The sequence below is a fragment of the Elgaria multicarinata genome, chromosome 3 (genome assembly GCF_023053635.1).
Source record: "Elgaria multicarinata webbii isolate HBS135686 ecotype San Diego chromosome 3, rElgMul1.1.pri, whole genome shotgun sequence".
Lineage (NCBI taxonomy): Eukaryota > Metazoa > Chordata > Lepidosauria > Squamata > Anguidae > Elgaria > Elgaria multicarinata.
This window is the reverse complement of record NC_086173.1, coordinates 59,775,198-59,798,778: the sequence shown is the minus strand read 5'-3', so window position 1 is coordinate 59,798,778 and position 23,581 is coordinate 59,775,198. Positions and strand designations below refer to the sequence as shown.

The window sequence follows — 23,581 nt, the reverse complement described above, 5'->3', positions numbered from 1 at the left end:
CTAAAATTCACATTTTAAAATGTTACTTACTTTTATGAGGTGATTCAAGGACTACCTTTAAAGTTTTATGTTTTTATTTTTAAAAGAAGTAAAATGGAAGCTTCAGATGGCTTCCAAGAAGGGCTGCTGCTGTAACCATATTCAAATAGAGACTTGACAACATGCCACCCCTCCTGGCGACATTGTATAGAAAAGAAGATGGCTCCCCTGCATGGAGTACAATGTACAGGTCCATGGTGTCAGCCATCTTCTTTGCTATGCAGCGTTCTTTGGAGGGATGACACGTCATCCCTACTCATCCCTCCCAGCAGCTTTTGCTGCCTCATTTTGAATATGGTTTATGACAGAAGCTGGGCTTAGAAGCTGTTTACCATTTGGAGTTCTTATTTTTTAACGGCAACCCTTAGAGCACCTTGTAAATCTAAGTAGTCACATAAGGTGATGATGGTTTATAGAAGTGAGAAATATGGAGAGTAACTGCACTCCAATCTGCACATTGGTCTGGGAATTGTGGATTGTGTCCAGCGGCGGCACTAGAAAGAAAATTCAGGGGGCGGTGGACAGAAGGGGCAAAGTGTATTTCAAGGTGGGTGGGCTGCGTCCCACATGTTAAGATCTCTGAAAGAAAAGTAACAATATATCTCACACTAAAATTGCCATCTTAACCATATATTCTGAAATAAGTCATAGATTGATCAGTTTAGTTGTGTGTGTTTTTATTATAGCATGTATTAGCAAAATTCAAATTGCAGTAAAGAAAAAAAGGCTTTCAAACAAGGTAGAGTCACTACACAAGCATTTTGTCAACATACAGATTAAACAGACAGAACACTTTCTTTCAAAAACAGTTTCTTTTGAACCAGTGCAGGCAGAACCAGGAAGGTAGACCCTTAGTGTAAGGAAAGTAAGAGTGAACTGAGACACCAGGGCCCTGTACACCTAGAGAACCCAATGCATGTTGTTGTGTATCTAAATTATAGCCATCTCTGGCTGGTTAGATTGACACTCACTGAGAGGGACTGGAGAGGTATGTAAATCTAAAAAAGTTGAATGTGCCACTTCTTATGCACTCCTGCAAAAAGATTGATTACAGTTTCAAGGTCCCCATCCTCCCGCCCTTGCAAAGAAACAGTGGACAGTCTTTCGGATCTGTGTGGCAGACAGAAATTAAACAGTAAACAGGGTGGCAGTCAGAACTTAAACAGGGTAATATATGTCCACAAGCAGTAGTTAATAGATGCCTAGCAGACTTTACCCCATTGGACAGAGAGACTTACTAAAATGGTGTTTACTCAAAGGTAAGCATGCAAGGGATTTTAGTATGACTTGCATGTAAATGCAATTGAAATCAATGGGACTTACTCTTGGGTAAGGGAACCAACAGATCTCTATTTTATAAATTTGGAGATGCACAGCTTTGCATGATCAAAGGAAAGGAAAATCGAAAAAGGGTTTAAGGGGGGGATTTTAAAAATTCCTACAAAATCAAGGGATGAAATGATCTGATTAAATTTGGCATGACTAAAGTCTCCATTATGAACTATCACTGTGCCAAATTTGATCTCTTTATCTTTAAAAAGTATGCAGGTATAAGCATATTTGTTAATTTCCATTTTAAAAATTCCTTGAAATCAAAGGATAAACCAATCTAATTCAAACTTGAGGTGGTTAAAGCCCTCATTAAGAGCTATCACCATGCCAAGTTTGACCTCTTTAGCTTTAAAACTCACGCAGATGAAAGTGTTTTGGTTACCTTGGAGCAAAGGAGGGGACCTGACCACCTTTATAAAAGAAATTAGTTAAAACGATTGTTCATCTGCCCACCCTTTGAAATGAGCAAAACAAACCTTCACTCCTCCTCCCCTGTAACCTTTTCTCAAGAGGTGGAGCAGGAAGATTTCACTGGCATTGTAGTGTTCCAGGTGAAAAGATACATGAGCTGAAAGAGCACAACAACGCACGGACGTGAAAGTGCCCAGTGCTGGACTTGGTAAGGAAATGGAGGGGAAAACCACAGATGAAAAATGGATAAAAAAAGTAGGTGTGATGGGGCTCTCTGAGTCAAACAGCACAGGAACCGTTACCATGTTTAGAGCCAGGATCAGAGTGGATGGATGTTACTGAGTAATCCATTCTTGACAACAGTGGACAAAGGACACACAAAAAGGGGGAGGGGAACAAGTTAGAGAGGAAAGGTTGATGCCAATCTGAATTCTGGCACAGTTTGGGCTCAAACAGGCAGCTTTCTTTCCCTCTTGTCTCTCTGAATCTTTTTCCCCCCTGAGGGACAAAGATGGAGGTGGCTGGGGTGGGAGCTCTGTTCCTTCTCTGTGTGCTCCTCACTTTGTTCTTCTCATCCTTCAAAATGTACAAGAAGAAAGGCCAGCTGCCTCCTGGACCTGCTCCTTGGCCCTTTTTGGGGAATTTCCTGCAGAAAGACGTCCTGCCTCTATACAAATCCTATAACAAGGTAAGGCCAGTTCTTGTTGCACTTGTTGCTGTTAAGTCTATACATACCAGTTGCTGGGGAACCCGGGTGGAAGGGTGCTGCAGCACCTTGGGTGGGTCCCTAGTTGATAGCTGGTTGGCTAGTCTGAGAACAGAATGCTGGACTAGATGGACCCTTGGTGTGATCCAGCATGGTCTTCTTATGCTTCGCCTGTCCCTTTGGCCCAGAGTAAGACATAGTTTCCTATATGGGCATATGAGGATTTTGTTTTGCTTCATTTGTGACCAGAACTTGCCCCATTTGCACCCCGTACCCAAACTCAAGTGCATTTGGTGAGCAAAGCTTGCACATTCCCATTCTTGTGATTCTGTTTTGAAAAAAATGTAAACTGTAGAAAAATGCCTACTCTAAGATGCACATTTTAGAAACATATGCATTTCCATGCTTTAGTGAATTGGTGTGTATGGGAGTATGCATTTGGGTGCATACTTTAAAAACTGCATATCCAAATGTGCACTTTCACTTTTTAAAGAAGTAACAACAACAACAGGTCACAATTGGGAATGGAAATTAGATGGACTGAACTTTGAGGAGGTACTATGAGAACCTGAATGTGATCAAGCTTCACAAATCAGTGCAAAATATAAAGTTGTGCTCATCTTGAGGGCTTTTGCTTACTCTCACAAACAGTCAGTCTGACTGATTCGTGCACATCGACTTCAACAGTTTGATCAGCATGAGAAAGGTAATTGCCAAAACTGGAATACTGGCATCTCCCATCCTACTTGCCTTCAAAACCTGTTGCTAATGGACTCCCTTCCTTTTCTAGACATCCCAACAGGCTTCAGATTATTGAAAAGTAGCCCCACGCACTTTAAGCTCCATCACACCTACACTTTTGCCCTTGTATCAATCCCACCTTCGTTTCCATAGCACTTGAAGCCCTGATCACTTATACCTGTGTGCTTTTAGGGTTCATGCATCTTTACACCTCTCCTCCCCTGCGCACCTGCGAATCGCTATTGCATCCGCCCATGGATCTCCTTCATACCTCCCCCTACACTTTATTGGTTGGTGGTGATTGGACAACTCTCCCCCCCCCCCCACACACACACTGCGGCAGAGTCTTGCTATTTACTGTTTTACTCTGTACAGCACCATGTACATTGATGGTGCTATATAAATAAATAATAATAATAATAATAATGTGATGGACATGGAGCTACTAGGTGTTGTTCTACTTATACCTCGGCAGTGGCTTCTTTTGTTGCTGAACAGATTTGGGAAAAACAAGGACTTCTCTCCCTTAAGTAGTTTTGTGGCTATACCCTGTAAGCCATTAAGCACCCTCCTACACATCTTTACTCAGAAGTAAGTCCCAGTTTGTCCCATTCTGCCCTTTAAATAAATAACCCACTTACCTGAGAGTAAGCCCCGCTGAACTCAACAAGGCTTACTTCTGAGTAGACTTTCCTAAGCCTCCCCACCCCCGCAAAAGTAATAAATGAAACTGTCCCTACTAGGATCGGAGCCAGATCTTAGGGGAAAGAGAAAGCGCACTGATCCCAGGCAGAATTAGGAGCACTGAACACTGCCTGGGATTGGGCTGGTAGAAAGAAAGAAAGAAAGAAAGAAAGAAAGAAAGAAAGAAAGAAAGAAAGAAAGAAAGAAAAGGTGTGTGTGTGTAGACAGAGAAAGAATCCCACTTCAGTAAAGTGCCCACCTGGATGGAAAGAGACATGGGGCTCTCGTTTCCCCACTGCTTGACTCAAGGTTGCCTCTCTGCCTCCACTTGATGCAAAACAGAGCCCCCCACCTGGAATAAGAAAAGAAGCCGCTGCTGCAACCATCCCAGGATTGGTATCCTCAGACAACTGCAGAGACAGCTGGTATCCAAGCCTTGTGGAAAGGGCACCAGGCAAACCCGGTTCCCCTCGCCCCCTTCTTCTCCCCGCCTCACATGGTGCACTTCTCATACACACTCCATCTGTCAAAAGCTCTCTCTCACGCACACACGCACACACACACACACACGAGCCCTCCATGGCTCTCTAAAACTGGAATATGTGTTTACTCAGAAATAAGACTCTCTCTGTTCAATGGGGTTTACTCAAAGGTAAGCCTGCATGTGACTTTAGCATTTGAAATCAATGGGATTTACTTTTGAGTAAGGAACCAGCAGATCTGTAGTTTATGAACTTGAAGATGCACAGCTTTGCATGATCAAAGGAATGGAAGATCAATCCTATGATCCTTCACACTGGTGCAAAACAGAGAAAAAGAATTTAAGGGGGGATTTAAAAAGTCATTTAAAAAACCTGATCCAAATTTGGTATGCTGAAAGCCCTCTTAAGAGCTGTCACTGTGCCAATTTGGACCTCTTTATCTTTAAAACTTATGCAGATATAAGAATTTGTTTAATTTCCATTTTTAAAATCTCTTAAAAGCAAAGGATGATCCAATCTGATTCAAATTGTGTATGCTGAAAGCTCTCTTTAAGAGCTATCGCTGTGCCAATTTGGATCACTTTATCTTTAAAAATGATGGTGCTGCTGGCAAGGAGGGTGCATTTTCCACATTTCTTTTATGGTGAAAATGTCTACTTAGTAGTAAGAACATAGAGTTCAATGGGACCTCTTCTTGCTCCAGAGGGACTACTTATAACCCACATGCAAATTTAATCCATAGATTAATTGATTAATCAACCAAAACTACCTTTTATTGAAAAAGGAGAGAGGGAAAGGGGAGGGGAGAGAAGCTATGCAGCCCGCTGGAGAAAAGGCATGCCCCTCTCTTTCATCAGCAATACAGCCCCTTGAAAACATGCACACAGAACATCAGATTGAAAATGATGGATGAAAATACACGTTGATGTTTGAGCAGTGTGCTTTCTCATTACTGGAAGAACCAGACTTTCAGAGCACCAAAATACATCACTAAGGGGTGGGGTGGGGTGGGGTGGGAAGAACCGCAATCACAGCAAGACATGGTCGGCATCATCTGAGTCCTTTGCATGCAGTTCACCATGACAGCAGACTATAAAGCTGGTGTGATGGAGCTTTTTGTGTCCCAACAAACCAAATGCAACTCATCATGATTGGTCAACCACCAGGAGGGCAACAAACACACTGCATTCGGTGCCTGCTTTGGACTGCATGATAGGGAGTGTATCACGCCTCTGGCAAACAGCAGCACATGGCTGGTGACCTGCATTTGGCTTGGTTGGTCAGATGGAAGTGAAGGATTCCAATGTATTTCTATTAGGGGTGTGCACGGACCCCCCGCTCCGCTTCACTTGCAGATCCGCCATTTTTCGGAGCGGGTCGCTCCGCCCCGCCCCCGCTCCGCCCACTTCCGCTCCGCTCCGCTCGGAGCTCCGGATCCGGATCCGGAGCTCCGTTTTTGCCCCCCCATAGGGTTGCATTGAAAGCTAAAAAAGTAAACAACTTTTTTTCCGTTGAAGTTAGAAACCTCACGTTTGGCACCATGACACCTCATGGGCGTATACACACACACGCCAAGTTTCAAGGCAATCCCATCATCCCCTGATTTTTGGCGAATTTTTGAAAATCGGGCACCCCACACACAACATCCCTGCGAGGTGGGCAGGGGAGGAGGGAGGGAAGGCAGGCAGGCATGCAGCTGGCATTTCTGGGGGCATAAGGAAGGGAGCCAAGGATAAGCCAGTAATGCATATAAAATGGAATAAATCAATCAATAAACAAAGGAGGGGTGGAATTAAAAGCAGCAGTGTTGCTCAATAAACAGCAAGAAGAATTAAAAAAAAAAAGGCTATATCTGTCTTTTACCAGCAATAGGGGGACGTGCCCGGGGGAGGGGGAAGTAGCTGCCAGTTCAAGACAGCCACCAACAGCTCTGAGAAGAAGTAAAACGCTCACTTCAACTCATAACAGGCATTGCTCCACCACTGAAAAGTGACCATTCACTTCAACTCATGATAGGCATTGCTCCACCGTTTTACTCTCTTTGGAAGGCTCTATGGCCTTCCAGTGCAGGAGAGAGTGGGGGCACGTCCACGATGAGATGCCCTAGGGGAGCTCATCCCCTTGCACCACATCGATTCAGTTGTTCACCAAGGTTAGGGTGGGGAGCAGTGCTGTGTTTTCTATCTCTTATTCTTGGCTTAGTATATGATTTCAGGTTGTGTTTGTGCATTTGGTGGGGCTACTGTGTTAAAAAACACGGGGAAAAGCCCGTTCAGATGAAGAAAGAGAAGTTTCCCAGAATCCCAAGTTACCTGTTTTGCCTATGCCCTCCTCCAACTTTGGGATCATCATGACCGGGAGCTGACTCTGCCCCTCAGCCCTTTGAAAAAGGTATTTTTCCCGCCGATTTTTAAAAAACTTCTAGCCCGCGACCCGTACGATGCAGAAAGTTGAGAGTGGTCTCAAAATGACCCCCATCCACGACTCTCTGTGCACAAGAATTTTCAGAACGATAGCTTAAACCCCCCCCCAGTTATCCCCGATTCTTTCCCTCAATGCAATCCTATGGGCGAAAAGCCGAAACGCCGTTTGAGCCCCGCGGTTGACCCGATTTTTAAAAAAATATTGCACGTGAACCACAGCACGCAGAAAGTTGAGAGTGGTCTCAAAATGACCCCCATCCACGACTCTCTGTGCACAAGAATTTTCAGAACGATAGCTTAAACCCCCCCCCAGTTATCCCCGATTCTTTCCCTCAATGCAATCCTATGGGCGAAAAGCCGAAACGCCGTTTGAGCCCCGCGGTTGACCCGATTTTTAAAAAATTATTGCACGTGAACCACAGCACGCAGAGAGGTGAGAGTGGTCTCAAAATGACCCCCATCCACGACTCTCTGTGCACAAGAATTTCCAGAACGATAGCTTCAAAAACAATGTAGTTATGCGCGATTATTTGCCGCAATGCAATCCTATGGCGAAATGTTTTCAAGATGGCGACCGGAGCGCTCCGACTGAACTCGGAGCTCCGAAAAATGGTCGCTTCTCTTCGCCTTGCTTCTAGGGGGTCCGCGGTCCGCTCCTACTCCGCCTCTGGGTAAGGCGGAGCAGGCCAATCCGCTACTGCTTCTACGCTCCTAATCGGAGCGGAGCACATCCCTAATTTCTATAAAAGTATGCTTAAGATCATAAACTAGGGGAATGTAACAAGTTACTCAAAATTCTCACCTCCCCAGCCTCTTTTGCCAGAGCTTTCAATCCCCTCCACCAAATGCTGAAAAGGGAAATTTTCAGCATAGCACTAATTGCAACCAGCACTCATGATAATTATTCAAAAAGAGGTTTCCTTGTCTAAATAACCAGGCTTGTTTCTGATTCTGCCTTTAGCTCATTGACAAGTATGGGCCCATCTTCACTGTCTGGATGGGACCAACACCTGTGGTCGTACTCTGTGGATATGAAGTGGTGAAAGATGCTTTTTTGGATCATGCCGAAGAGTTTGGTGGGCATCCTGCCATCCCCATCCGAGACAAAGTAGGAAAGGGTCAAGGTGAACTCTTTAATCTTTCCTTGTTTGTCCTCATTTTTTGTTTATGCTCCTCTTTGATTTGAGATGCAGTCACCCATTCCACAAGTTAGGGCCAAACTAAACATGGCATTAATTGTGTTAATGTCATTAAGTTGCACATTTTTTGTTATAGAAATAGTAGTCACAAAGATGCTTGAGCAGACTCAGGACCTAGGGGTGCGGTGACTCTTTCAATATCTTTGCATGATATAACAACAGATGGTGGTAAAATTTATCTATGGAGCATAGCATATCTTGCTGGGTGCCTTTTTGCTTACCATTGCTTGTCATATTGTGCTAACCCAGATGTCAGGGGAGGCAGCCCCCATGGGTAAATTAACCCATGGTGGGATGTCGTGCCATGTGGACCAGGTTCCTTTCTGCCTCTCTGAAGATGCTACCATTCCATGGCTTCTCAGGTTTCCCCTAGGCTGACATTTGCATTACAAAATGTGCATGTTAATTGCATTCACCTTGTTTTGTCCTCAGAAAAGAAGGAAATAAACACTTTGTGAAGCAAGTACTATGTAGGGCTGTTCACAGACACACACATACACACACCCCGACTCAGGATCCTTGAATGAATGAAAATATCAAGTTATTGGATAACCACAGCAGCTACAAATGAGAACAGAGTTTGAACTGGGAAAGCACTATGATCTGTCTTCCACTTTGAAACCTTCTGCTGTAACTGTATGTTGTGAATGGACAAAACAATTTCCACCTCTTTGGTTTCAGGGCTGACCAGCAGAGATGAGACAAAATGGAGGGAGCTCCGGCGGTTCACCCTTTCCACCCTGCGCGAATTTGGCATGGGGAAGAAAACAATGTCCAAGAAGGTGCAGGAGGAAGCTCTTTGCCTGGTGGAGGAAATGGCTGCCACACAAGGTCCTCTCATGTCTATTTTATTCCAAAGAAAGCGAAAGCAGTCCTCTAATCAGGTTTCCTTATTGCACATATGCCTGAGTGCACACTTTCAGACATGCAACCTTAACACTTGAAGGGACATTTTAACATTGAGCACCGCACGGCCCAAAGCTTAGCACCTTAAGGGGTTAAGGGGATTTGGAGATTGAAGAAACAGTTGCTTAATCTAGAAGTAATTGACTGAAAAGAATTACAAACATACATTCAGAAAAGCTGATCTTTCCAATAGGCATTTTATAGAATTTTTGTTCATTTATGCAGAATACCAATTCTAATTATTAAGGCAGAGACATTGAAAGCAATGGTTTTGCATAATTGATTAAGGGGGTGTCTATTTGAGGTCGCATTGGCAACTCGAGCCCCCACTATCCCACACTTGTGCTCCTGCCGGTTGTCTCCATGGCAAGGAGCGCAAGTGCGGGGTTTGCAGCTGAAGGAGCTGCTTGAACCGGGCTGACCGTCTGTCCTGCCAACCCTGTGCAGCTGCGCCCAGGCAAGGCTGTACAACCGTGTGTCATTGCATGGGCACCGCATCGCGTATACGCGCCCTCCACTCTTTTCTTAATTTTTTTTATGTTTATGCACTTCTCCAGTGTGTTTGTCCTTCTGCCATGCCAGAGAAGCCCAGAGGCATCTGCCCCCACCTCTTTTGTGTGTGTGTGGAAAAAAGCATTCTTTTCTTTAAACTTTTTTTTTCCATTTATGAGCTTCTCCAGTGTGCATGTCCTTCTGTTCATTCCAGAGAAGCATGGAGTCATTCCAGCAGCCATTTGGCTCACTGTCCCACCCCCTCCTTCCCCCTTCCTCCCTATCTGGTGATGGCGACCAGTCAGGGGTCATTATTGGCTGGTGGGACACACCTCTGGCACAAAGCTGGAGGAAGGTGACAGATGGCAAATGCGCATCTGCACCTTGCTCACAGGAAAAAGCCAGGGTAAGTCCACGACTTTTTTAAAACTAGAGCTTCGGGAAAATGCCCTTAGAGGGATCTGCAATGGCTGTGGCATCATATAAATGACTGAGCGCCAGTGCAAAGCCATCCTGGGGCTTTCCCCTCGTCAAGACAACCGCTACGAGATGCAGTGGCAGGGGAGAAGTTCTGGTATTTAGGGTACAGAGGGTGGAGATGAATGCCGGGACTGTCACGGGAAAGGAAAAGGGGTTAGTAGAGGATCTTGTGAGCAAAAAGAGGCAGCAGGCTAGTTGCCTATCTCTGAAGACACACAAGCCCTGGAGATAATAAGAAAAGATGCAGGGAAAGTCAACTGGGCCGGATCTACACTACTGCTTTAAAGCGCTTTAAAGCAATAGTGTAGATCCGGCGCTGGTTTCTCTAGTAGGGCCAATGACAGAAGACAAGAGGGAGAGATCTGGAAAGGCGGTAGATCTGTTGGGAAGAAATTAGTAAGGGTTTCTTACTTTTCCATGTATGTGCAGTCTGGGGTGCAATGAGGCTGGAGGCAGTGGGGTGCCCCTGCAGCAAAAAAGAGAGAGAAAGGAGGGGAGAGGGAGGAAGAAAGGGATTTTCCACAAGAAGGCTTCTTCAGGTTAAAGACTCCTGACTATTGAGCTGTCCAGGAGCTAGTTCTATGCCCCTGAATTTGAGTTTAATCATTAAAACTCAAACAATGGCTAGAATTCTGTCTTTGCTGGCTCATCAAAACTAAGATGGGTGCTAGCAGGGAATCAAACTGACCACCTTTCCTTCTTCTGAGTGCAAAGAAACATGTAAACATTAACACCTGATGAGTAGGTTTCCCTGGCGACTCGCCAGGACTGATATTTTGCAGCCTTTTTGCATTTCCCTACTGTCACTATCAGCTCCATACGACGAGCGTTTTCCTGCATGCTCATTACTGGGCACTCACGGATTACTCACATGACGTCTTCTGCCTCTTGCACATCTTCTGCCCCTTCTGGCCTTTGTTGCGCTGCAACCCCTCCCCCCCCCCAAAAAAAGTCTGTTGCTGCTCTCTCCTACCGGACTGAATGGGCCTAATTACTTCCTGTTTTCAGGAAGTGACATCAGAACAACGACAGAGAAGTGACGGGAGCTGCAAGTTTCGACCTAGATGTGATGGGTGTATATGACCGACTGTCCCACAATAGTGAAGATCTTTTTACATGGGGAGAGAAAAAGGAAGCCGGAATGACCATGTGGGCCATTCTGGGGCCATTTTGTGCTGCTTTTCCTGCACACAGCAGGAAATGGCAGAACATTCTATTTATTTATTTATTTAATTTAAAGTGGTCTATTTGTGATGGAAAAATGAGCAGAAGGAGTGGGAGGGATGTGGAAGGCATGTGGGAGGCAGATGGCATTGTCTAAAGGATGCATGAAGTAAGTAGTAGTAAGTGTGTAGTAATTAAATCAGTAGTAAGCGTGTGATAAACACTAATCTGATGACGCTCTTAATGTAAATTGAAAATAGGACTGAAAGAGGGTAAGAGGTCAAGGTATCCAGTCTGAAGAATCACAGTCAGGCCAGGGAGGAGTGCTGGCTTTGTATCACATACACTATTCTGCGTTGACTCTCAAGTCTGACTATTAGAATGTCAGACTTCTTCTGTTTTCCCAAGCCAAAATGAAATGTTCTTTTCTATATCAAAAACAGCAGAGTTTGGACTGTCTGGCAACAGGATCTACACTACTGCTTTAAAGCACTTTAAAGCGCTTTGTAACTGTTTTGACAACTGTTGGGGCCCAGGACACACTGCATATACAGTTTTCAAAACGTTTTCAAATTGCTTTAAAGTGCTTTAAAGGCAGTAGTGTAGATCCCCAAGGACTAACAGTCTCAGGGAGAGCTGTTTGTCTGTCTGTCTGTCTGTCTTAATAGGAAATTGGAACAAGCTACATGGAGAGTTAATTGAAAGGCTTCCAAATTAAACCCCAAATCTTCCCGGGCTCTGTTGCAGCAGAATGAAGACAGAGGGAGAAATGTTGCTTAGCAACAGCATTTGGTCAGTGCTAGGTTCTACCCTGACTTTAGTCATGGTGATGTTTCTCAGCCAAGGGACAGATATGCAGGGGAAATACTGGGAAGAAATAACACCCCCTCTCCTCATTGTCTCAACTGGAACCCTGGCTACCACTGCATCAGAACCAGGTTAACCAAACACCACCAAAAGAGGGCTGTAATCATGAGAGATGTTAACCTTTGAGAAAGTAGTGATGTCAAGAAAAAAACATTACCTTGCTTATAGCCTGTTAATGTTACATGAGATTAATTTGTCTTCAATTCTTGTCACAGGTAAAAAGAATATAATGCCTCAGGCTCAGCTTCTGAAAAACATTTTTAGTTTTCATTCTATAAGGAGATCCAAGATAGAGATCTACTTTTCCAGGTGCCACTCACTGTGTCCTGTTGTCTCTGCAGGGAAGTCCTTTGATCCCAGAAGAAGAATCTCACAGGCTGTTTCTAATGTGATCTGCTCTGTTATCTATGGGAGTCGGTTTGACTATAATGATGAGACTTTCCAAGAGCACCTGTTCATTGCCCAAGGCCTAGTGAACCTCTATCACTCTTTTTTAGGACTGGTATGTTGCTCCTTCCATGTTGTTAGTGTATAACCTGTCTACATGTGGAGAAAGCCCTGTGGTGGCTATGGTTCTGCGTCCCATCAGTTAGATGATGTAGGTGTGGGTTCACAACCACCACGGGGCTTCCTTGCAATGCTGCATTTTGAAAAAGTCAGGGATTTACCCCGACTTTTTCAAAGCAAACAACGTCAACACGGTGTGCTAGCTCAGTTCACAAGAGGATTAAGTCAGTTGTTGTCAAATGTAGCACTGAGCTTGAGGGAGGCACCTGCCAGTTCATGTTCCTATTTGTCTTTAAGGTGAACATGTTGAATCATGTATGCTTTGGACAGAGAGGAAACATCAGTGATTGGGTTCTTGGACATGTCAGTGGTCCCAGAATTTCAAGGGCTGACTTGTTCAGCTAATCATTAGCAGCTGGTTTACCATTGTTTCTTTCCCTTTACTGCTTTGCATGTCAGCTACAACAGCAGTATCCTCTTGTCAGAGGTCTGCCCTCAAATTCTTCCTGATTGCCCTGGATACAGTGTCATTCAAGGGAGAAAACTGAGGCTACCATTGGAGAGTATAGAACTGGCTTTTAATAGTGTGGTCACTCAGAAGCTTTGTCTTAAAGTCTAAAATAACAAACTGGAAAGAAGTGCTTTGCAGCCCTATGTTTACTTCTGAGGTCTTCTTTTTACTCAGAAGTAAGTTTCTGTCTGTTCAGTGGGGCTTACTCAAAGGTAAGCATGCATGGGATTTTAGTATGACTTGGATGTAAATGCAGTTGAAAACAATGGGATTTACTCTTGAGTAAGAGAACCAGCAGGTTGGTATTTTATAAACTGGAGATGCACAGCTCTGCATGATCAAAGTAAAGGAAAATAGATCCTCCACAAATGAAAACAGGTGGAATGTTGCATTGGTGGAGTATCAGGGAAATGGTTTAAGGGTGGGGGGGAAAATAAAAAAATCAAGGGATGAACCAATCTGATTCAATCTTTGCATGTTAAAATCTCAATTTAAGAGCTCTCAAGACCCCAAATTTCATCTCTTTTTCTTTGAAAAATCACACAGATGTAAACATTTTTGTTAATTTCCATTTGAAAAAATCCTTAAAATCAAGGCATGAACAGATCTGATTCAAACTTGGCATGACTAAAGCTCTTCTTAAAACTTATCACCATTCAAAGTTTCATTTATTTATCTTTAAAAGTGAGAGATCTGTAGCCATTTTGGTTAATTCCCATATGAGCTTCAATGAGCGAGGGGTAAGGTTGCCATGTCAATTACAATGTCCATAAACGACAAGAACCAATGAACTGGAGAGGGAAGAAGGGGTGAGGTGGGGTTGGCGCAAAAGCAGCAGGAGAGCAAAGAAGTGAAACAAGTTCACCAGCATAGCTACAATCGTGAAAGGGAGGAGCGCTTGTAGCAGTTATTAAATGGAGGTAAAAAATGCAGAGGCAAACCGGGGGCGGTGGGAGGCTGTGAGGAAGCCCATTGTGCAGGTATTCTGTTTTAATGGGTTTTCTGTGGTAAGGAAAGCGTCAACTAGATATGAGAAAACATGGGAGGACTATGTTTGGAAGATATCATTTGGCCCAACCATACAATTCTGTGAATGAAGCACATTGATCACATGAAAAAAGCCTCATCTGGAAACACAGCCATTTGGCCTGTGAGTTGCCTGGGTGGTGCTGGCTGAATTATGTTGTTCCCAGTACCTTAAAAATGTCTCTACTACTAGGGTGACCATATGGAAAGGAGGACAGGGCTCCTGTATTGTTAACAGTTGTATAGAAAGGGAATTTCATGAGGTGTCCTTTGTATGCATGTAGCACCCGGTGAAATTCCCTCTTCATCACAACAGTTAAAGCTGCAGGTGCCTACCCTCTTTTGTATCTGGTCAAGAAGGCAGGGCTCTTGCAGCTTTAACTGTTGTGATGAAGAGGGGATTTCACCGGGTGCTGCATGCATACAAATGGCACCTGCTGAAATCCCCTTTTCTATACAACTGTTAAAGATGTTGGGCCCAGTGTTTCTGCTCACAGATCTCATGGAGTATTCAATCCCTCTTACCTTTGCTATGTTATTGGACTCTATGACTTTCTCATCATAAGGGACACCACCACCCCCAATACATCCTTCTGTCTTGTTTATATAAAGCAGCTTTCCCCAACCTGGTTCGCTCCATATGTTTTGTACTAAAACTCCAAACATTCCTAACCATTGGTCATATATGTTTAAAAAACTGTCAGAACATTATGATCATTGCAGTGTTCTATTCTATCACCATTTAAATGACCATGAACATTTACATCATCATTGCTTAGCAAAGAGTTGTCCTAAATCAAAAGTTCCCCAGCTCCTCTTTGCTTCCTGAATGAAGTCAGTTTAAAAGTTGCTTTGTGGCTTTCTTGTTCCTTAAGTCATAGTTGGAGGGGGCAGGTCTAAAAGAATAGTCTTACAGTTCTTTAGCCTCTCTATTCCAGTTTTACTGCTGTCTCCCTCAAATAATGGATTATGTGCCTGGACATCACAACAAGGTTTTTGCTAATTGTGAAAAGCTGTGCGCCTTCATCCGCGAGACAGTGGAATCTCATAGACAGACGTTGGATCTTCAGAACCCTCGTGACTATATTGACTGCTTTCTAATGAGGATGGAGAAGGTAGGATATTCGGAATTTCCCCCCAGGGTATTTGGAAAATTCCTTAAATATTGGGGGCACTTGAAAGTTTCTTGTTGCTTTTATTTATTTATTTATTTATTACTTTTCTATACTGCCCATTAGCCAAACTTCTCTGGGAAGTTCACAAGACAATGCTTAACATGATAAAATATGACATTATAGTAAAGCATAATATAAAACTGTAAGTTTAAAACAGAATAAACCCAAAAATAATGATAAAAAATAACCAAGATAAAAGCCAGCTGCCATGCAGAGATCTATAAATACACCAACACAATTTTAAAAAGTGAAAGGCCAAAAAACCTGGGAAAATAAAAAGGTCTTCATCTGGTGCTCAAAAGACCACAATGTAGCACCAGAAGAGCATCTTTGGGGAGGTCTTTCCATAACTGGGGTGCCACCACTGAAATGGCCCACTCCTTAGTAGCCTTAGTATTTAATTATTATTTTTAATTTTTTCTTCTTTTCTTTTATTGTGAATATTAACAAAATAGAACAGAAAATACACTGTGAAAATGGGGAAAAAACATATATTTCGTATATAGGATTACTTCGATTTGCATCATATGTACCTACATGCATTAAAGAAAAGGGGGGAAGGGAGAGAGTTATACAAAGGTTTCAAGAAAAGCAGACCAGATATCTGTGTATTTATCCACTTGCAAGTTGCACCTATATAACACCTGTTCAAAAATTGATAACATGATTAGGTCCTCGATCCATTGCATTATGGGAGGTGTGGATTTGTCCTTCCAGATAGTATAAGTCTTTTAGCTGTCCTAAGGGCTCTGAAGATCCATCTGCGTGGTAGCTGGTTCTTAGGATGGCTTATTGTGACATATGAACCAGCCTGTTATTTAACATCCTGCCAGATTCCCTATTACCAAGATGAAAAGGTCCCTTAACAAATGTTAGCTTGGGTTTGTACACCTATCCAGAGGAGCACATTCAGTAACAGGTTTCAATTGTGATCTTGTTTGGAACAGGCTGGGATGTCTCAATTACTCCTTCTTTTTTTCAATTTTCCTTCCCCCCATTTCTCTCTGTCTTATTTACAGGAACAAAACTCTGGTGAGCAGATCTTCAGCCTTGAAGACCTTGTCGCATGCTTGTTTGAACTCTTTCTTGCTGGGTCAGAAAGCACAGCTTCTACTATTGTCTACAGCATCCTGGTGATGGCTAAGCTGCCACACATTCAAGGTACACAGAGAACTGCAACAATGACGAGACTCCTATAGGCTCCAGTCATAATCACACAGAGAAGAGAAAGGTCCTCCAGACCAGGGCTGGGAAGGATTCAGGGCTTAAGGAACTGCTTTGTTTTTTACTAGAACTGGAGCCTGGTCTAAAAGGCATACACTCGGAATGAAAACAAATTGCTGGGCTCCTAATCCTTTGAGAATCAGAACCGAATGGAGCTCATAGTCCTTCCACATAAAAAAATCCTTCTTAGTTACTCCAGATTTTCTTCATTTCAGCAGCATTGTTTTAAAAATTGGGGTGGCAGAAATCCTTTCCAATCTACTGAAAATTAGGGCTGTGCACCACCTTGGGCCGAGGTCCTAAATCCGAGGCGGTGTCGGCTCAGCCCAAGGTGCCCCAAAGCTGAAGCCGATTAGCTCTGAAGCTTTGGGGCACTTCGGGCTGGTTCGGAGTGGCACTGGGCAGTCCTTACCTGCTGCATCACCACTGCCGCTTCACTCCTGCCGGCTTCCGGCGCATGTGAAAATAACCAGGCCCCATGCGGTTTTAAGATATTGCGGGGGCTCTGAGTGATTAGTACCTCTATGGCCACAAAATATGGCAGCCATAGAGGTACTAATCACCCCAGAGTCTGGATCGGGATACGAAGCAGTTCGGGGGGGTGGGGCTTGCACAGCCCTATCTAATATGAGTGTGTGATTGGGCAGTGTGGTTGGTTCACTGGGTACGTTTTACAATATGCATGTTTAAAAATATAATAGATGTGTGCAAATAAGAGCGTAAGAAGAATCATGCTGGATAAGCCCAAACGTCCACATTGCCCATTATTTTGATTGCAATAGTGGCCAACCAAATGCCTCTGGGCATGAAGACGAGAGCCATGGAGGTTCTGTCTGGTTTAAAGCGCTAAAAGCTATTCATAGATCTGTTTCCTAAAATTGCAAAAAAGGCATTGAAGCTAAAGGGTATTTTGTGGCAGTATAGTACATATTCGCTATGCATATTGTCAAGAAGCGTATTCTTTTGTCTGGCCTAAAGCTTTTGCCAATCCATTTAATTTTTTTGACTTTCAAGTGAGGCAGTGAATCTGTTCTGGCTTTTAGTCAGAACCAGTCAGGAGCCAGATCCCTAAAATGGGTGTAACATTTTGAATTGGCTCCTTTAGAGTTCTGAGTGAAATCCAGAACAGACTCACGGCCTCACTGAAAAAGGAGCCCCCAGCCCCATTGAGTGTTTTATGAGTGCAAAATGTTTCTTTCCACTCCACTCATAATTGTTTAGTTATTTATTTATTTCTTTATTTATTTATCATACTTATACCCCGCTCCTCAGCCAAAAAGGCTCTCAGAGCGGCTTACACTTAGCAAAAAAGACAGTCCCTGCCCTCAGGCTTACAATCTAATAAAGACATGACACACAAGGAAAAGGAGTCAAGGAGGGAGGGAGGGAAGAGAGAGAGAGAGAGAGAGTCCAGCAGGAGCAGGCCCCGATGTTACTTCTGCCTGCTCCTGTCCCCTCAGTCCTTCTTCTTCCCCACAGGGCCAAGATGGCAGTTTGCCCTGTGGGGGGGGGGAAGAGTCCAGCAGGAGCAGGCCCCGATGTTACTTCTGCCTGTTCCTGTCCCCTCGGTCCTTCTTCTTCCCCACAGGGCCAAGATGGCAGTTTGCGCTGTGGGGGGGGGGGAAGAGTCCAGCAGGAGCAGGCCCCGATGTTACTCTGCCTGCTCCTGTCCCCTCGGTCCTTCTTCTTTCTTTACACACCTCTATAATGTTTCTGGCCCCAAACATCATTTTCCCAAGCTGACGAGACTGAAATACTTTAGGGAAATCAGTTAGATGAAGTTGTCTACGTACTTAAGCAAATTCTAGAGGGGTACGTAGTTAAGAACAATTCCCTCCAAAAGCTTCGCATCTATATGCCAGATTTGGATGAATTTTGAGTCCAGTCCAGAGGGGTGTCTGTGTGAGTCACTTTGACTTTTTTGCTTCTGGTCTGAGAATGTCCAAGACTACCACTGCCTTGGAAGAGAAGAAGAACATGTTCTGGAAGAACATGTTCTGAATATTTCATTTCAGCAAAAGTCCAACAGGAGATTGATGACGTGGTTGGTGACAATCGTGTCCCTGGTATGGAAGACCGGGTGAAGATGCCCTTCACCAATGCCGTTGTCCATGAGATTCAACGATACCGAAAACAAAATAGCGAGAGCTTCCCACATGCAATGAGTCATCATACAGCATTCAGGGGCTTTACCATCCCTAAGGTATGACAATGCAACAATTTATGGAGAGGAAATGGAGGTATTTATGACCGTATACATGGTCCTGACATTGCAGATGGACTCAGACATGTTAGCTCTCTGATATGTGTTGTGCATTCTGGATTTTATTGTCGTTATCCAGATACCTTGGCTCAAGAATCCTTTTTGTCCCCCAAAAGGAAATCACAGGTAGCTGCAGAGGGGCAAGAGTCATTGGGCACATGCTTCCTCCATTGATTAGATTAAAGGGAGTTGCTTCCATGGAATTAAAGAAATATGCAAATGCCTACTTAGCTGCCAGGACACCAGCTAGCTAGTGAAAGCATGATAGTTCCATGAAAACTACCAATCCAGAAACCTGCTGGGAAATACGACATTCCCACCCATTACACAGGTCAACGGGTTTAGGTTCCACTTGTCCACTTCTTTTGATACCTTTTGATTTGTATAGCATACTGGTAGTTAACTACCTTCTTCTATGGCATGCCTTTGTACAAGGGGCAGCTAAATGACCTTAACCCAATTTTGCACTCAGATCTCCCTGAAGTTTCTTTTCCTTCCTGAGATCCAAATTATTGTTCCTTTTGTTCTGTATTTTCCTGATTCCAAGTTCGACAGAAGAAGCAAAATGGGTTTAAGTGAGTTTGTAGATAATTAAAGATAAGAATGGAGCTACCATTAAAAAAATAGTTTTAAAAATGACCAAGTTATAAAACAAAATACAAAAGGTATTTGTAAAAAGTTATATACAAAAACATATAAAATTATACTAAAACAAAAAATAGTCAGTCCACATAAATGGTGGCATTGCTGGTTTCTAATAGGACTCTGCAGGGCCCCCTGATCTCCTTAGGAGGCCAACTCGGAGCTTCCAAATTGGACCCAATTCGGCTTAGGCCCAGAGCAAGATCTGGACATGTTTGCAGAGGCCAACTGGAAGTTCATTGGACTCCCCACTCATCCCCTCTTTGCTCACCCCCAACCGCTTGTGCCCAGAACTCAGTGCGTCATTCCCCTCAGCTGCCCACAGGACTTACCTGATCCATCCAGCAGCTGCCCATACTTGATGAGAGCTTCCATGTTTAAGGAAGATGGAAATGGCCCTATACAACCACTAAAGTTTGAACACTAGATCTAGGAAACAACAGAGCTGCCATCTTCCTTAAAAATGGCAGCTCTCATCAAGGACCAGTGGTTGCCAGATGGGTTACGTAAATCCCACAGGCGGGTGGGGGCAGTGCCTCACGATTGCCCTGGATTGGCCTGAAGCGACCCGAAGCACTTTGGGGCCTTAGCTAGACCTAAGGTTTATCCCGGGATCCCCCCTGTATGTCATTTTCATGAACAGCGATGACGCCGGGATGATCCCGGGATAAACCTTAGGTCTAGCTAAGGCCTGGTCCTGGTCTGCCCCACTTCAGACTGCTTTGGCCTGATCTGGATTCAGGGTCTGGATTTGGATATTATAATAATAATAATAATAATAATAATAATAATAATAATAATAATAATAATAATAATAATAATACAATAGGCTATACTAGTGCATATTAATCTGTCCCAAACATATTTCAATCATTAAGGTCTTTGGCAGTGGGGAAAAAAGAGGTTTACTATAAGTACCGTATTTCTTCGATTCTAAGACGCCATCGATTCTAAGATGCACCCAATTTTTAGAGATGTTTATTTGGGGGAAAAAGTGTGTCTTAGAAATACTACTTCCCTCACCGCCCAGCCAACCTCCTCCCCGCCCTCCGCACTTTCTTCTAATGGTTGTGTCCTTTTCTTTTTTCCCTCTGTGCGAGAAGAAACTGCCATTTGCGCGGGAAGAAGGGGGCATAGAAACAAAGAGTAAACAATATTTTCGGGCGGGGAGAGAGAGGAGAAGATGCGATTAAGGAGCTAAAACGCTTACCTCTCCAGTCCTGTGTCTTTCAGGGTACGCAGTCACAAAGCATGGCTACACGTGAGTAAGTCCTCGCTCACACGGCTCACGGCTGCTGCAGGAGCTTCCTCTTTTGGAGGCCTGCCTGTACGAGGAGGAGAGAGATGGCTGGAGCTGCCGCGTGAGAGCAGCTTCAGTGGAGCAGCACTTCTTTGGCATCTGGGCACAGGTTTTTCTGAGGGTGTGAAGAGTTCCAGGCTCCACTCGGGGCACAGGCTTCCCAGCGCAGTGGCTGGGGGGAGCACCCGGTGCTTGGGGGGGGTGAGCCTCCTGACTCTTGGAGCCGCATGTCTTCTGGGTGCAGCTCACAAGGGCTGCACAGGGCACACTGTAGGCCCCAATCACCCAGCAAAGTGATCTCAAAAAGCCATATTTGCATCTACCATATTGCTTCAATTCTAAGACGCCATCGATTCTAAGACGCACTCCATTTTTAGAGCTGTTTATTTGGGGGGCAGGGAAGTGTGTCTTAGAATTGAAGAAATACAGTATAGCCTGAAAAACATTTTTTTTTTGTAAGATTAGTTTTCAAAATAGAATCTGGAGGTCACTCTTGTACAGCTTATCTATTTTTCCTGTCTCAATTTTTACAAATACCTTTTATACTTTATATTATAGATTAAATGTTTTATTGAAGTTTATTTATGGTAGTTCCATTCTTAGATTTAATTATCTACAAACTATCTACAGTCATCAGTAAAATAATTCAGCAGACAAGCCTTTTGTTGTGAGAAACTCTGCAGGCATTTTTCTGTACCTCCTGAAGAAGGCTTCAGAACAACGGAGAGGCTTTTTGGTAATAAATTTATTTTTGCATCCTGAGAACTTGTCACTCTTTTTTTGACCTACTTTGGATGCTCACATCCCTCCGGTTTTTCAGCACAACTCGTAACCATAAACACGGTCGCATCAAGATTACTTTTTATGTGTTAAATATCGGTGTGTGTATGTACATGTGTAAGCTACATGGATCCAATGATAAAACACTGCAAAGTGAAACTATCAGGGTTTCTTTGTTTGTGGTATGTTAGCAATGCACAGGAGAACCTTAGCATACTGGTAAAGCATGGCACAAAAGGATTTTGATACAATTAATACTGTGTGCAAATGGTTTCTCAAAACTCTCTTTGTGGGCAGAGAAATTGGGGGTGGGGGAGACAGCATGGCCGCCATTTTCCGTCCTCCATAATATCCAGGACCAAGCATCATTCCGGGGCACTGGGAGGAGGTGGGGGAGTTGCTGGCCATCACATAAAATGTGGGAGAATAATCAAAGAAAGTTCTGCAAAGTGGTGTTTTCTTCAAGGAGCAAGAAAAAGAAAAATGTCTTCCAAGGAATTCAGTCTCAGCTCTACAGATGATCACATCAAGTTTACTTTTTATATTGTTTTATCGATGTGATCATGGAGATCAACATGCAGAGACAAGGTTGGCAAGGAGCTGCAAAACATCTAAAGGGATTGAAAGCTGCAGCAAACTGCTCCTGTTCTAGTCCTAGAATTAATGAGTTAAACTGGAAGGAGTAGGATGCAGGGCAGAATGAAATCATGGTGCAATAAAGGAATCACGCATCAGGGGAAATCCACTCATCCTTAATTAGTGGTGGCTCATTCATCTGTGAACCTGTTCAGACAACACACAAAGCCATGGTTAAGCTGCTAACCCTTTTGCAGCAAATGATTAGTGAGCGTGTTTAAAGGTTATGCAGCCACCATGAATGGTTCACATGACACACTAAGCCATAATGTTTAGCTCAAAATGCTTTAACCACCATGGCTTAGTGTGTGGTCTGAACAGGGTCAGTGTGTGCTTCCCCAGTTTATCTTTCTTGAAACTTGGCTATTACTTAGCTATTCATAAGGTTGAGGCAAGTGGTGCAACCTGTCTCTTTCTCTCCCTGAAGGATACTGCTGTCACTCCATTACTGACATCGGTGCATTTTGACCCTCTGCAGTGGGAGACTCCCGAAAAGTTTAACCCGGGCCATTTCTTGGATGAGAAGGGCCAGTTCAGGAGAAGAGATGCCTTCATTCCCTTTTCAATAGGTTTGTATTTACTTTAACAATGTCCAATGTCCAGACCAGCACTGTTTCCTGGGCACTATATAAGTTTTTAATGCTTAATTAACTTTGTCTTCTCCATCCCTCCCTCCTTGCCAGGAAAGCGGGCATGCCCAGGGAAAGCACTGGCTCAGATGGAGCTCTTCCTGTTGTTCAGCATTCTGCTGCAGAACTTCACCTTCCAGCTGGTTGGAGATGCCAAAAACATGGACCTAATGTCTTTGTTTTCAGAGCTCAAAAGAAGGAACCAATGTGCTCCAGTACAAGCGATTAGTCGCAAAGTGTGATCTTGCAGCAGGAATGGAACTAATGGCTGAAAAAATATTCCTAGTAGGTAGATCATACAGTCGTGTGAAAAGGAAAGTACACCCTCTTGGAATTGTATGATTTTACATATCAGGACATCATAACAATCATCTGTTCCATAGCAGGTCTAAAAATTAGGTAAATACAACCTCAGATGAACAACAGCACATGACATATTACACCGTGTCATGATTTATTTAACAGAAGTAAAGCCAAAATGGAGAAGTCATGTGTGAAAAAGTAAGTACACCTTATGATTCAATAGCTTGTAGAACCACCTTTAGCAGCAATAACTTGAAGTAATCATTTTCTGTATGACTTTATCAGTCTCTCACATCATTGTGGGGGAATTTTGGCCCACTCTTCTTTACAATGTTGCTTCAGTTCATTGAGGTTTGAGGGCATTTGTTTATGCACAGCTCTCTTAAGGTCCCATCACAGCATTTCAATCGGGTTGAGGTCTGGACTTTGACTGGGCCATTGCAACACCTTGATTCTTTTCTTTTTCAGCCATTCTGTTGTAGATTTGCTGGTGTGCTTGGGATCATTGTCCTGTTGCATGACCCAATTTCAGCCAAGCTTTAGCTGTTGGACAGATGGCCTCACATTTGACTCTAGAATACTTTGGTATACAGAGGAGTTCATGGTTGACTCAATGACTGCAAGGTTCCCAGGTCCTGTGGCTGCAAAACAAGCCCAAA

General features: G+C 43.7%; 1 protein-coding gene across 1 annotated transcript; it reads left to right on the top strand.

The window, feature by feature from the left end:
- Positions 1-2,293: 2,293 nt before the first annotated feature.
- LOC134395360 (cytochrome P450 2C20-like) lies at positions 2,294-22,861 on the top strand. The gene is made up of 9 exons (XM_063121522.1): positions 2,294-2,470; positions 7,780-7,942; positions 8,699-8,848; positions 12,268-12,428; positions 14,909-15,085; positions 16,165-16,306; positions 18,385-18,572; positions 22,418-22,559; positions 22,674-22,861. Exons 1-9 carry the CDS (start codon positions 2,294-2,296, stop codon positions 22,859-22,861), a joined length of 1,488 nt encoding a protein of 495 aa, XP_062977592.1.
- Positions 22,862-23,581: the final 720 nt, after the last annotated feature.